This window comes from Pteropus vampyrus, unplaced genomic scaffold (genome assembly GCF_000151845.1).
Source record: "Pteropus vampyrus isolate Shadow unplaced genomic scaffold, Pvam_2.0 Scaffold22, whole genome shotgun sequence".
NCBI classification, from domain to species: domain Eukaryota; kingdom Metazoa; phylum Chordata; class Mammalia; order Chiroptera; family Pteropodidae; genus Pteropus; species Pteropus vampyrus.
In genome coordinates, this window is record NW_011888803.1 from 8,335,467 (window position 1) to 8,350,338 (window position 14,872).

The 14,872-nt window shown below is 33.8% G+C and overlaps 1 protein-coding gene across 2 annotated transcripts in view; it reads right to left on the reverse strand.

Annotated features, from left to right (window-relative positions):
* Positions 1-14,872, reverse strand: part of ZNHIT6 (zinc finger HIT-type containing 6) — a 56,968-nt gene extending 42,096 nt beyond the window's left edge. For both annotated transcript variants that reach the window (XM_011355581.2, XM_011355580.2), the window contains exons 1-5: positions 13,987-14,872; positions 12,805-12,870; positions 12,574-12,680; positions 12,403-12,488; positions 4,892-4,995 (exon numbers count right to left, since the gene is read on the reverse strand). In XM_011355581.2, coding sequence (XP_011353883.1) covers positions 4,892-4,995; positions 12,403-12,488; positions 12,574-12,680; positions 12,805-12,870; positions 13,987-14,657 — 1,034 coding nt within the window. In that variant the 5' untranslated portion in view covers positions 14,658-14,872. The remainder of the gene's footprint in view (positions 1-4,891; positions 4,996-12,402; positions 12,489-12,573; positions 12,681-12,804; positions 12,871-13,986) is intronic.

Here is a 14,872-nt window from a genome sequence, read left to right on the forward strand (position 1 = left end):
TTTCTATAGTATTGAGTTTCCCAAGAACAAGGTACTTTTTTTCATTTGTTCAAATCTTTTAAGTCATTCGGTAGACTTTAAGTTTTTGTCATATAGGTCTTTAGTATTTCTTTCAACAGTTTTTGATTAGCGTTGGGTAAAAGTGAACATAGTTATATGCCCTACGAAGAGATGAGGTAAAAAAGTTTACCTCTGGGTCACTATTTTAAAGAAGTAGTTTGGGATCTGCCCCAAAATAAGTAGGGGAGCTTCTATTGGACACATTTCCTTAACCAGCTCCTCTTTTTAACAGATGTCAAGATGTCTTGCTTAGGCTCATCTTATTCTTAATATAAGCACCCTTTAACTTTTCTTTGTTCATTAAAGCTATCCTCTATGATGTTCCTGCAAATTTACCAGTTTTCTAAACTTCATCGCTATTAAATACTACATTTTGACCTCACAGACTGGTTAGTATTACATCCCATGTTAACTATAAAATGAAAATTACAGTTCCTATTCTTAGAAAAATTCACATCACATAATTTTGTGTATGATTTTAGGAGATCCAGAGTCATAATGGTCAAAAACTCATGCCATCAAGGATGCCTGGGATAGAATAAATTATGCTTCTAAGGAATCTATTGCGTCTGCTGCTACATAACCTGCTGTTAGTTCTACAGAGGTAAGTCAGGCACAGTGACATATTAGTCACACTTCATATGGGGATATTTAAATTTTTTAAAAAAACTTTTCGATTTTGAAATCACTTCAGACTTTATAGAAAAGTTACAAAAACACGACAAAGAATTCTTCACTCAGAATGATCAAAAGTTAACATTTGAACATTTAATTCTGAACAGGCTCATTCTGAGTTTTTGACTGTATTATAGCTCAAGCTACTTAAACAAAGGATCAATTTAATATCCAGAGAGTAATAATAATAATCATAGTACAGAACAAAATCTCATATTAAACAATTCCCAAATTCACAAACCTCTGAAACTAAGTTTTTTTAATAACTCTTTCTGCAGCAAAACCTGACTGAGCCCATTTATAGTTACTATTTACCCATTATAATGTGAATTTTTGTAGGTTTTACTGCAGAAATAGTATTTTCTGATTATGCAATGCTGCCACAGACCTATTAGTAAATGTATTCTATCCCCAAGATTTCAGATAACAAAGCATATACCTTTAATTGTCACTGTACATTATTTACTAAGTACTAGGTACTATTTTAGGTATTATTTCATTTAATCTTCTCAACAACCCAGTAAGTTTGATCTTGCCCAAGGTTAACTAATGTGTACCAAACAGTAGAGGCAATATTCAAATTCAGGTTTATCTGAGTCAAAGCCTTATCACTTTTGAAAGTTGAAAACAAGCACTGAAAATGAATCTCTTAAAAACAGAACAGAAGTGAAGATAATTCTTTGAAAAAATTCAGTATTCACTTCTTCCCTCCTTCCAACAAAAAATAACACTACAATCATCTAAAATCTTGATCATTTTTGTATGAATGGCTGAAAAAAACACAAGAATCCCAAAAAAGGTACTCCTAAGTGTCTTTTTTTCATATTCTTCCTCTGAAGTGCAGGACCTTATTTATGTTGTTACTCACATACCACCTTTTAGCAATCAAAAGTTCTGTAATCCTGATTCTGCCATGCATTAAGTTCAATAAGTATGTCTTCTGTATTCATCTAAATCAGTGGTTCTAAATAGTGATTTTGCTTCCCCTTGCAGCCCCCACCCCAAAGGATATCTGGCAATGTCTGGAGATATTTTTTGTTGTCACAACAGAGGATATGTGTATATGCATGTGTGTGTGTCTGTGATACCAACATCTAATGGGTATTGGCCAGGGATGCTGCTGCTAAACATTATCCTAAAATGCACGAGATAGCCTTTCACAAAAAATAACTCTCTAGTTCAAAAATGTCAATAGTGCCAAGGTAAGAAATCAAGATCTTAATCATCGATGAAAATGCTGAACAAGAATGAACAAAATCTTGTGATTAAAGAGATTTTCAAGCTGATTAACTGGCAATATTCTTTAGGTATGACTTTCGACTAGCTGGGAACTCATGTTAATCCTTTATTATTCATTCAACAGCTGAATACAGACATTTTAAATTCAGTTAGTAGCAAAACCATTTTCCATTTAAAAATATAATTGGCCGTTTAACAATGAATGGAAAAATTTAGTTACATAGACTTGTTATATTTTTTTCACTGCACTGACTCCCAAAATGGTTCTATGAAGGATAGATCACCTTATTGGATTAAAGTCAAATGTTACATTTAAATTTTAAGATATCAATCTAAAACATGTGGGCAAATATTCCATATCTTCGTAACAATTAAGTAAAAGCAAATTAGCAAATTTTTAAAAAAAGAGACAATTCAGTGTTAGTTAGATGTTTAAATAAGTAGTTTCATATAGAACTATAAATGGAAATAAAAACTGGTTTAACCCTAATTTATTACTAGTCCCACTTCATAAATGAGAAAACTTAGGCACAAAGTAATTAAGTGGCTTCGCTTAAGATCACATAGCTAGGAAGTGGCTGATCAGGAAATCTGAACCCAGGCAGCCTGGCTCCAGTTTGTGCTCTTAACCAGTCTATTTTAATATTTCTGAATTATACAGAATTTTTTTTTTTTACAACTATTTAAAATGCATCAAAAGTAAGTGGAAGACAAAATTAAAGGATAAACAGATTGGTGAAAATATTCAAATGTATATAACAGAACAAGATGAGATATAAACAGGTACATCTTAAAAGAAATAAAAATTTAAAAGCTCAGCCTAATAATCAGATATAAAAAAAAGTTTAATAATATTCCATTAAAGTACAAGTAAAACTAATACAGGCACTCTCATACTTTTTTGATGAAAGTTCAAAGTGGTACTTTTTTGGGGAGGACAATTTGGACTTTCTCTCAAAAGTTTAAATGCATGTAGTCTCTGACCAATAATTAAGCTTTCTAGGAACGAATCCTACAGAAAAGACATAAGCACATAAAACAATTTGTTCAAGGATGTTAATTACAGCATTATTTGTAATAACTAAAAACTAGAGATAAGCTAACTGTTCATGAATATGGGAATAATTAAATGAATTAGTATATAGTAGTCATAGTTGGAATATACTTCTTAAAAATAATGAGGCAGATACTTAACATATTTTTTAAGGGAAAAAACTAATAATGTTTAATGTGAGGAAAGTCATGCAGGCTTTTCATATTTCTGGATTAGTATTTATTATTACATTTTACTTTATTAATCGATAAAAGCAGCATGATTAGAAGGAAACAAAATGTTATCACTGGTCATCTCTACAGAGTGATATTATAGGTGCTATTTTCCCTATAAACTTTTTTATGATGAGATGTATTATTTTTATGATTGCTGCTACATGCTAATTCCTTCCTATACTCCAGTTGGTGTCCAGGTGAATTAATATGCTAATGGCCACAACTCTACATGGTAGCTATCATCATCAGCTCCATTTTACATATGTGAAAGAAGCTAAGAAAGTGACTGTAAAGCCTATTGTGTACTATGTTGCTAATCTCCTCATTGGACAATAGCAAAAATGTAAGAAAACCAACCCCAAGTCATTGTAAATTCATGAGCAAGAGGCATAATGTAAGAAAAGACTGATTTGCCATTTCAGGGATCTGAGGTGTTCCAAAATTACAGAGTAGAAATTTGGGTCCTAACCTAGAAAATATACTAAATGAAATATTCTTGAACAAAAACTCCCCACACACATTCATGTATTTAGAGACCCAAATTTTACATTTAAGGCTATATGCTTTTTAGCACTGAGAACTAAGCTCTGATGACACTGCGAGTGATTTCTTTCATCAAACAGGAATATGTATTATATTTGAGAAAGCACAAACCAGTTACCTTAAATTTCAAACAAATTATGTTAATTTTCAAATGTCAGTTTCAAAATGCACAAAGGATTCATCTCATATTTGTAAATGGAAAGCATTACCTAACTTCTGGAAGCTAACCAGGAAAAAAGAAAACTACCTTTATAAATGTGTCTTGAAACATAAAAAACAAACAGATAACGTCTTCTTCTAATAATATCACATCTTTTGAAAAGGCGGAAGGTTTATTAGAATAGTAGTAATTCTGATGGTTTTGTCTTTCAATTAATGGAGTAGTAAAACTGGAAGGGAACCTTACGTTTACCTAGTATAACCTCCATATCATACAGAGGAGGTTCAGAGAAAGGAAGTAATTTTCTTAAGGTCTCATACATACTAAAGAGGAAGAGAAAGGGACTCATGCAGTTTTTTAAAATCTAAATCCAGAATCTTGACTTTTGAAAGGTATTATCCAATAACTTACTGGGCTACTTATGGTACTTTGGAATTCTGTTTTTTTCTGTACTAATATGGTGCCTTTTTGACCCAGCACTTTCAGAAAGCAGCAAACTAATCTACTGTATTATCGGTACTCACAGATTACTATAAAGTTTCCCAAGATTCTTTATTCTCCATCACTGGCTTTCACATGAAACCTCACTTGGAATCCCAAATTAGAAAGGATTATAAAAAGCTAAGCTACTCCAGTGGCTTGCTCTGACTCATTGCTTTGTCCCTGAATATACTTCCATGGTATCTACGTCACTCACACACACACACTGCAAGCCCAAATTTGTATTAGAGTCACATGATATAAAATTAGCTTATTGACATAAAATTAGCTTAAGTTTCTAAATGCTTATTTTCAAAATTTGTATAGTTACCTTGTCATAGACCAATGACAAACACCTCACAGACCACACTTTGGGTAGTAATGCTCTATAGCAAACTGAACCTCACTGATGTTGCTGATCAAATCAAAATACTTGAAATACCAAGGTAGAATTTAGAAACTTACTTCTTGTCAAAAAATGTTGAATTTTCTTTCCTCTTGGTGAATCCATTGGGTAGAAGTTTTAAGTTAATACCTTGCCTTCGGGCACGATTTTTCATAAAGTACATCTAATAACCAAAACAAAGACAAATTAATTTTAAATTGCCTTAAATTTCAAAAGTGAATAAAAAAAGGTACAAAATGGCACCATATTAGTAAAGATTTACTGAATACTTATATTTCAAAAATTGTGTTAAGCAGCCATATCACTTAATCCTCACAATACCATGAGACAGGTACTATTATTACCCCATTTTAGCAATGAGATTAATGAGATGCCAACATTGTATTCAAACCCAGATCTGTGTAATTCCAGAGCCTGGGCTTTTAACAATACGCTCTACAAGCCAAAAGAACAATTTCATGGGAATTTAAAAAAATACAGGGCATATGGCAATCATACAGGTTACCTACATAGTTCTTTCTCTTTGACTGATGGTTTTATACCATAAGACACACCTACATACGCTTTTATTACTAGACAGGTAGCTCACTCAGGAAATATTGTGGCATTGTAGTATAAGGCCTAAGTTACAGTAGCCACTGTTGTAGGCTGTACAAAATGGGATATGAGAACATTCTGGCTCTGACATGTGTTACTCCATTGACCACCTGGGCTGCTTAAGCTGAACTAGTCAGCTCCAGAGAGTAGTGAAAAAAGTAATATCAAGGAAGAAAGATTAATCAAAGAAATGGCAAAGTATAAGTGCAAGTTTTTTAGTTAAGTGAATGGGGATCTATAATTTGCAATGCAAAGATTTAAGACAATTAAGTCAGCAGCCAAGGAAAAGGAAGGGCCAGCTATCACTGGCTAAGTATAAAAATGATTTCAGAAATTACCTGTAATTTTGCAACTTAAGCGACTTTAGTTTCAGTGATGGCAGTGATTATGAGGACCAACCTTCCCAAAGAAAACATCTAAGAATGCCAGATAATGGGGGAAACACATATGTGTAATAAAATATATTTTAAAATCACCTTAATAGCATCGAAAAACTGACAGAAACAGGAAAATACAGACCAATATTTAATGAAAAGTGAAAGCAGAGAAAGGTAAGCAAAGTAATGAAGCCACTTTTGCTCATTCTGGCAAAGACAGTCTTCCCCATTTAACAACCTCTTCAGCGAAAGGGTCAGAGTCAAGACCCAGTAATCTTCTAGAAACCCCTCCTCAAATGAAACTGAGTTACAGAAAAACATACCCTCAAGTTACCAGAAATAAACCCTACTCCCAAAACATGCTAGGAAATTTGTATTGGTCTAATGGGAAAAACAGGAAAAAAAAGAAAAAAAAAAATCCATTAGAAGTTGTGGTCATGGGCCAGCCCTTGCTCAGATTTTAAATGATTTGCCTTGTTTGTGTGGTCAAGGAAATCTTAAACCTTCAATGTGGTTTCAGATAGGCCCAGATTTGCAATGTTGCCAAGTACCTGGTAGAATAAAAGGCCTATTTGTCTTATCTTCAAAAAATTCTCACAAATAATTTTTTACGGAAAAAAAAAGTACTCGATAAAAAATAAACAACCATAAAACAAGGCTAAGTGAGCAGTAACCAAGAGATAAAAAGCAGTAGTTGAGAGAGTTCCCCATTATTTAGAAATTTAAAAGAAGCATACATAAATTACAGAACAGCTCTGCAAAATTCAAAGGAATAAAGAAACCTTGGAAATACTTGTAGTTAAAAAAAAAAACTATAAAAACTGCCTAAGTGGATTTTTTTAAACACCAAATAAAACTGGAAAATTTCTAGAATGCAATACAGAGATAAAAAAAAGAAGAAAAAAAATGAGGAGACAGGTTAAAGGATAGGTAAGATGTAGGGAGAAGAGACCTAAACTACTTTTAAGTAGTTTTAGGAGAAGAAAAAAATATAAGGCAAAGGCATTATTCTAACAGAAACGGGCTGATAAATTCTCAGAACTGATTGTCAAGTAACAACTGTCAAGTAAGATGAATAAAAATAAATCTGCATTTTCACATTATAGTAAAAAAGCAGAACACCAAAGATAAAAAGAATGCAGTCAGAGGAAAAAAAATTTTAAGGCAGTTAAAAATGACAGATAACTTTACAACAATAACAATGGAAAAATAATTTTGAACCCAGAGTTCTACAAAGAAAAAATCATTTAAGAATGAAGATGAAATAAAAATTCAAACAAAAACTAATAGACTAATTTAAGAGTTGGCAACCAGCAAATCCTCTCTAAAAGATATTCTAAAGGATATATATGAGGTAGAAAGTGACCTCTTGATTGGTCTAAGATGATGACTGAAAGAATAAAGAGCAAAGAAAGTGGGAAATTTGAAGATAAACAAAAATAAACTTCATAATAAACTTTTATTACTGGATAAAACAGTAATTATTGTATGAAAAATTTTAAAAAGAATTTAAAATACCTGAAAACAATAAGAAAAATTAGTAGAGGGTAAAACATAATTTAAGTTTTCTAAAGTAACTGTTGGCAAGATGAGGCCAAATCCTGTCTGCTGCCTATTTTTACAGATAATTTTCTTTTGGAATACAGCCCTATCGATTTGGCTATGTACTGTTTATGATTGCTTTCCTGCCACAATGACAGAATTGAGTAGTTGTAACAGATACCATATAGCTTAGAAAAAATATTTACTGTCTGATCCTTTTACACAAAATGTTTGTCAAGTTGGGTTTGAAGGTCCTTGCATTGTCTAGGTATAGGGTTAAGATACTGATTAACTTTAGGTACTGGTAAATCAAGTATGCATGCTGTAATGTCTTAACTAAGGAAAAGATAGAAAAAGGGTATGTGACTTTTAAACTGATGGAGAGAAAAATCTTAATAACTTAAAAAAAGCTCAATTCAAAAGACAAGAAGAAAAAAATGGGACAAACAGAACAAATAAGATGACTAAGATGATACATTTAAAGTCATATATAGGTAATTTTATCAAAATATAAATGAACTTAATGATTGAGTTAAGTTACAGTTGTCGGACTAGAAAAAAACTGGAACCCAACTTAGGGTACTTAGAAAAAACATAACTAGAACATAAAGATACAGAAAGGCCTACAGTAAAAGGGGAAAAAAATTACTCTAAGTAGATACCAACCAAAGGCCTGATAGCTTTATTAATCTTAGACAAAGTACACAAAAAGCTAGACAAAGAGGATCATCTCATAATGCCATAAGTTAAATACACCAAGAAGAAATATTTCCTGAGGTATGCATCTAATAGTTTAGCCTTCAAGTACATAAAGCAAAACAAACTGAACCTTAGGGGAAACATACAAATCCTTTTGATTTTTATCTACTGGGAAATGTTAACCTACTTCTCTCTTTGTAACTGACAGAAATGTAAAGGAGAATATTATGAAGAACTTTATGTCAATAAATTTGAAAATTTAGGTCAAAAGGACAAATTCTTAGAAAAATGTAATCTACTAACATTGACTCAAGAAAACACAGAAAACCTGACCAGTCCCATAAATAATAAAGAACGTACTTCATTGGCTCAAACTCTAAACCCATATTGGTTCATTAATAAATTTTACCAAATTCCCAAGAAAGAAATAATCCCAATAAATTTCAATAATCCAATGCATCCAAGAACAAAATGGAAACATTCCTAAATAATTTTGTGAAACTAGAATCACATTGATACAGAAACCTGAGATACTAAAAAGAAAAATTAGAGGTCAATCTCACTCATAAAGAGAAACACAAAATGAATGAATGAATAATGTGTACACACATATATAAGACAACCGAATTCTGCAAAGTATAAAATGCATGCTTTGCTATAATAATACACTATATAAGTTTAACTTAAAATAGAAAATCAAAGCATTATTATTCATATTAGAATATTATAGATTAAAAAACAAAAATAATCAAATACAGAAATAGCATTCTGATAAAATATAACAACCATTCATAATAAAATCTGTTAGCAAAGCAGAAATAGAATTTCCTTAATCTAGATAACAAATTATATCTACAAAAAATTTAAGAGCAAATATTGTGGTGAAATCTTGAAAGTTTTTCCTCAATGATCAGGAGTTACAAAATAAAGATGTACAGCAGAGTTAATACAGGCCTGAGGCCGTTATCCTCAGAAGGTTCTTTTTACAGGACTGGCCCTTAGCTGGTGTCTGGGAATTTGGTAAATGGTTCCCTACATTGACATAAAACTTTTCCTAAAATGATGAGAGTGGTTCACTGTACCTAAATTGTTTGTATAAAGAACGTGGCTTTATCTGATTTCCTTCTGGAAGTCTAGGATTTGGCACATGCTAGGCAGAGGGTACTTCTATGAAGAGCTCCCAATAAAAACCTTGGGTAGTGGCTAATGGGCTTCACTGGTAGACAGTACTTAACACATGTCATCACAACTCATTGCCAGAGGAATTAACTGTGTACTATGTGACTCCGATGGAAGAGGACTATTAGAAACCTACAGCTGAATTCCTCTAGACTTTTCTCTCATGCTTTTCCTTTTTGCTAATTTTGCTCTGTACCCTTTTTCACTCTAATAAATTATAGCCATGAGTACAACTCTATGTTGAGTCCTGTGGATCCTTTTAGCAAAATCATCAAACCTAGGGGTGGACTTGGGACTTATAATATTAATATCTACTATCAATCACTAGTATTTCAGCATTGAATTGGAAGTCCTAACTATTCCAATAAGGGGGGGGGAAATGATTAAAAGAACAATAGAAACAAATTGTGATTGTTTACAGAGAAAATCTAAAGACTTTATAGATAAGGTACTGGGATAGATTTTAATATGGTTGCTCACTATAAAATAAACAACAAAAAAACCCTCATTCCTAAATACCAGCAAAGAGACAATAAAAAATTAAAAAGAAAATGCTGTTTAAAAAAAAAAAAGAAATAAAGTGTCCAAAAATAAATCTAACAAAAAATGTGCACGACCTCCACTGAGAAAATTATAGAGAGATATTAAAGAAGCCTCAAATAAATGTAGAGATACAACACAACCAAAGATTTAAAGATTCAATGCTATAAAGAAACCCAATCACTTAAGTTATTCTATATAATAAATGCAACCCAATCCAAACTCCCAGGTGGGGAGAGAATGGACTGATTCTTCCTACTTGTATAAAATTACACTCTATTATACTCTAGGAAATAGAGTATAGGAATACTCTAGAAAATGAACAAAGTGGGAAGACTTACTCTATCAGACAGCAAATTTCAGTAAAAAAACTACAAGAATTCAGAAAGTGTAGTATTGGTGTGGATGGACAAGTAGACCATCAGAATGGAACAGAGGCCAGAAACTGACCCAAGCACATATGGATGCTTGATTATATGACAAAGGTGGTCCTGCAGAGCAACAGTGAAAAGATGAACTTTTCAAAAAATGGTGCTAGGAAAAGTAGATTATCCATGCAAAAAATTTAATAGGACCTCCACATGATACACAAAAATTAATTCCAGGTAATTTAGACTAAATGTGAGATGCAACACTATAAAGCTTTTAGAAAATAACTATGGGAGAATAGCTTTATAACTTCAAGGTAGGGACGGATTTCTTTATAAACACATAAAACTACTAACTAACTACTCAGGAAACATAAAATAAAGTTGACATTAAAATTAAGAACAATCTGTTCAGCAAAAGATACCACAGAGAGTAAAAAACAAGCCACAGAATGGAAGAAGGTATTCATCACATATAGAACTATCAACTGGTGTCCAAAAAATTAAAAAAATTCCTACAAACCAGTAAGAGAAATTTCACCAATGAAAAGATAAGCAAAAGATGTGACTAGGTATTCTACCAAAGAGAAAATTCAAATGGCCAATAAAATATTTGAAAGGTGCTCAATCTCATTAGGAATCAGAGAACTGCAAATTAAAAGCCATAATAAAATTACACAGCCATCAACTGACAAAAATTTTAAAACTCTGGACAAATCAAATATTATATAGGATGTGACAAAAGGTTCACTTATACACCATTGGGAGTTGGTATAACCACTTTGGAAAATGTTTGGAAGCATCTAGTCACACTGAAAATATGCACACCCCACAACAAAGCAATTCTACTCCCAGGTGGAATAAACCCTGGAAAAACATGTGCACATGCAAATCGCAATTCATAAAAAAATTGTCCATGGTAGCACTGTTTCTAAATTCTTTTGTTATTACAGAAAATCCAAAGCTCATGAAGAATAGACTGGATAAACAAATTGTGGTGTGGTCCTAAACTAGAAAACTGTTCAGAAACAAGAATGGATTGGGGAAGGGCATAAAGAGGTTGCAGGAAACTTTTGAGAAACTGGCAAATGTTCTAATTTTAGACTTGGGTGGTAGTTACATGGATGTTCACTTTATAAGTATTCATTAAATGGTTATTTCTTTTATCCTTTAATGTGCATGTCGTACTTCACAATAAAAAATTAAGTAATATTTCTTTTAAGTAGAAATTTTATATACCTAATTAAGCTTGTGAAAAAGAGTTGATGATAATCGTTCTTTCAGATATGTGTAACATCATGTCTGTACCAATACGATAGGTTTAAAGGGTATTAAAATTCTGCAACTTCGATACTAAAATAGTCTCTGAAAAATGAACATAATTCCATGACATGACCTAATAACAATAATAAAATTTCTGGAATAACAGCAATTGCAAAATATTTCAAATATGTAAGCTTTAATTCTGAAGTGTTCAACGAATGAAAAAAGGATGAAAAGAGTATGAAAATTTAGTGTATTGAAATAGCAAGTCCTGTTAGCTCTTCCTTCAAAACCAGAATCTAATTACTTCTTAATAATTCCAATGGCATTATCCAAGCCACCACGTTTCATCTGAACCACAGCAATAGCTTTGTAACTAGTCTCCTTGCTTCCAATCTTCCACTTAGTCCATTTTCCTGACAGCAACGAGAATGATCTTTCAAAAAGGAAACATGCTCAAAACCCTCCCATGGATTACTCAGAATAAATGAGAGCCTTCACCAGTTTCTCTAACCTCATATTTGACATTCTCCTCACTCAACTATGCTTCAGTCACCTTGCCCTTTTAATTCCTGAAACACACCAATCTAGTTCCTGACTCAGAGTCTTTGTTTCTGTATAGTCCTCTTCCAAATGTTCACATGACTGCCTCTTTCTCATCATTCAGATGGCTGCTTAAATATCATCTCTCAAGCCTCTCCTGACCACTGTTTCAAAAATGGTACCCTCACAACCTCCAAACAAACATCATTCTCATTTTCTTTAATCTCTTGTGCTTTATTTTCCACATGCACTTAACTCTATCTGAAATTATATGTGCTCTGCTCATCTGTCTCTCACCCTACAAGCTCCAAGAGGGGAAGGACTTTGTTTTGGTCACTGCTATATCCCTAATGACTGGAATAGTCCCAGACCACAGTAACCAGTTAACACATTTGTTGAATAAAAACGAGTCTAATCAATTAGAAAAAATTCTAACCAAAAGGGCTTAGAGGAAATACTTACATGTTTATTGCTTAATGGTCTTTTCAGTAAAGTATCTCTGGAAATATGGTCTGCTGTTCTTGCAACATCTTCCAAAAATCGATAATCTAAAAATTTAGAAATAGAAAAATAAACAAATGGCATATGCCAATGGCCAGGAAGCATCAATCTGCTATGCATAAGATGGCTTACCACTTAAGAGATTCATTTCAGTAAACTGTTGTACTGAAACATATGCAGTTTTATCTCGAACTCCATTACATGTCAGTTCTGCTTTGTGTTTCTTTACACAGGGCAAACTGAAGAGACAAAGAGGAAGTTCTTTTATACTTTGAGGTAACAACAGTACAGATAGATAGAGGTAATAAGGTAGGAAATTATACACACACACACACACACACACACACACACACACACACATACCTGCAGGAATATCGCATACAACGGGGACATCGGTACTTTGCTTCTTCTGTACCACAAGTTTCACACCTACAAAAGCCCACATGAAACTAAATAAATTATCAAATATTAATTCTACTTATTTGTTTATAAAAACTTTTGAGTCAATTACTCATCACAATTAAATTAGACTAAGTCATAGCGAATACAGTATATGCAAGGAACTCTGATAAAACACTTGATAGCTGTAAAACATCGTTAGAAAATTTTCTTCTAGGAAACCATCTTCAAATGACAACATTTAAAATGTTGTTAGTGATATGTAATAAAAAATGTATTAAAAAAATCATGTCACTTTTCACTGTTTTCTTCTATAATCAGAGAATAAGATTATTTAATATTTTAACATGAAATTCCTGGCAATCTATTAATGATTATGTGAGTATGTACATATACGCAGAAGTCCAATCCATGAGCTACTTTTAGCTATCTTAAAGGCACACCAACAAAAGAATATAAGACCCAGTTGAATTTAGAGAGTAGCAGTTACATCTTTTTTTTTCACAACCCAAACCCAACATAGAATGGGCATCAAAATAATCAAGAAATGCTATTACCCATCATCTGTCTTCAACTGCTCTTCTAGGACCTTGGGATACTGACAACCACACTATTTTGCCTGTTGTGTTCTAGATAGTAATAGTCCCAAGAATCTGACCACTCTTTTATTTTCTGTGCTGTCACTATTGGGAGAGTAAATCAAAAGTAATACATATTCATAGTACCCACAGAGAAACCAGATAATTGGGTGAGTTCAAGTGCATCTCTGCTAACTTAATCCACTTTGTCATTGTTAGTTTTATTACTTTTCCTCATCTCCATCCTCTTTCAAACAAATACTGAGTCAAGGGCATATTAAGTCAAACCAGAATCTGGTCCAAAGGTTTTCTGGTTCCCAGAATTTTCACCTCCTAACTTTCCCACTGGACACCAGTAACCTCACATATTTTCACTGAATTTGTTGTTATCTGACAAAACCCTCCTTCCCAATTTCCCACTCCCCTACTCCCACCACTCAGGCCTCAGGGCCCCAAATTTGCATTTATTTTTCATCATTCTACACCCTGTTAGTAGTGTAGTTTCCTTCAATCTAGACAACAGAGGACTCCACAGCTTTATTCCCCAGTGGATTTTTCACTATCCTACCTTGACATGGCCAGTTTACGCTTGGAGCCCACTGGGGAATTCATCTGAGGCTCTTCTTTCATTTTTGTATCATCCATCATTTCTTTTTTCGGGAAATACTTTCCTTCTTTTACACATATTTCATCCATTACTTCTTCCTCTTTTATGTTCTGACCAACAAACGTCTCCTCCTGTTTTATCTCCAAGTTATCTTTCTTCTCTTCCTTCACCTCTAGCCAGTCCATCACCTCTTCCTTTACTTTCACTTTCTCTTCCTTTACTTCTGGTTCTTCCACTTTCTCTTCTTTCACCACCAAACCACTATCCATCTCCTGCTTCACCTCTAATATGACTGGTTTCTCTTCCTTCACCTCAGGCTTATCCTCTACCTCCTGCTTTACCCACTGGCCATTCCGCATACCTTCTTCCATTTCCGACCAGTCCACAACTTCTTGCTTCACGACTGTTAGATCCACTCGCATTTCGTCTGCCTTTTGTCCATTTTCTTCTTGTCTATCCCCTACTGTCTCCATTCCTGTCGGTCCATAATCCATCTCTCCACCGCCGGCCTCCTCCGTCCTTGCTATGCCCCCGACTCCCTCCCTACCCGACTGGAGACTCAGCCGCAACCCCGCAGCTCCAACTTGGAGACCGTCTCTCGACATCCCTTCTTTCTCAGCAGCAAAATCCATCAGCTCACGACCCTTGGCCTCCGCTGCCACTGTATCCTTCAATGTGGCTGGTCCACACCAACAGGTAAGAATTATCGGCCAGATCCCGGGCAGAGGGCCACGTGTAGGATCGGGAAGTCTCCAGCACTGAACGCCGGATTGGCGTGTTCCTCCAAGTCGCCGTAAAGCAACGCTTTCGCTCCTCGCCACTTCACGACTCGTAGAATTCTTTACGG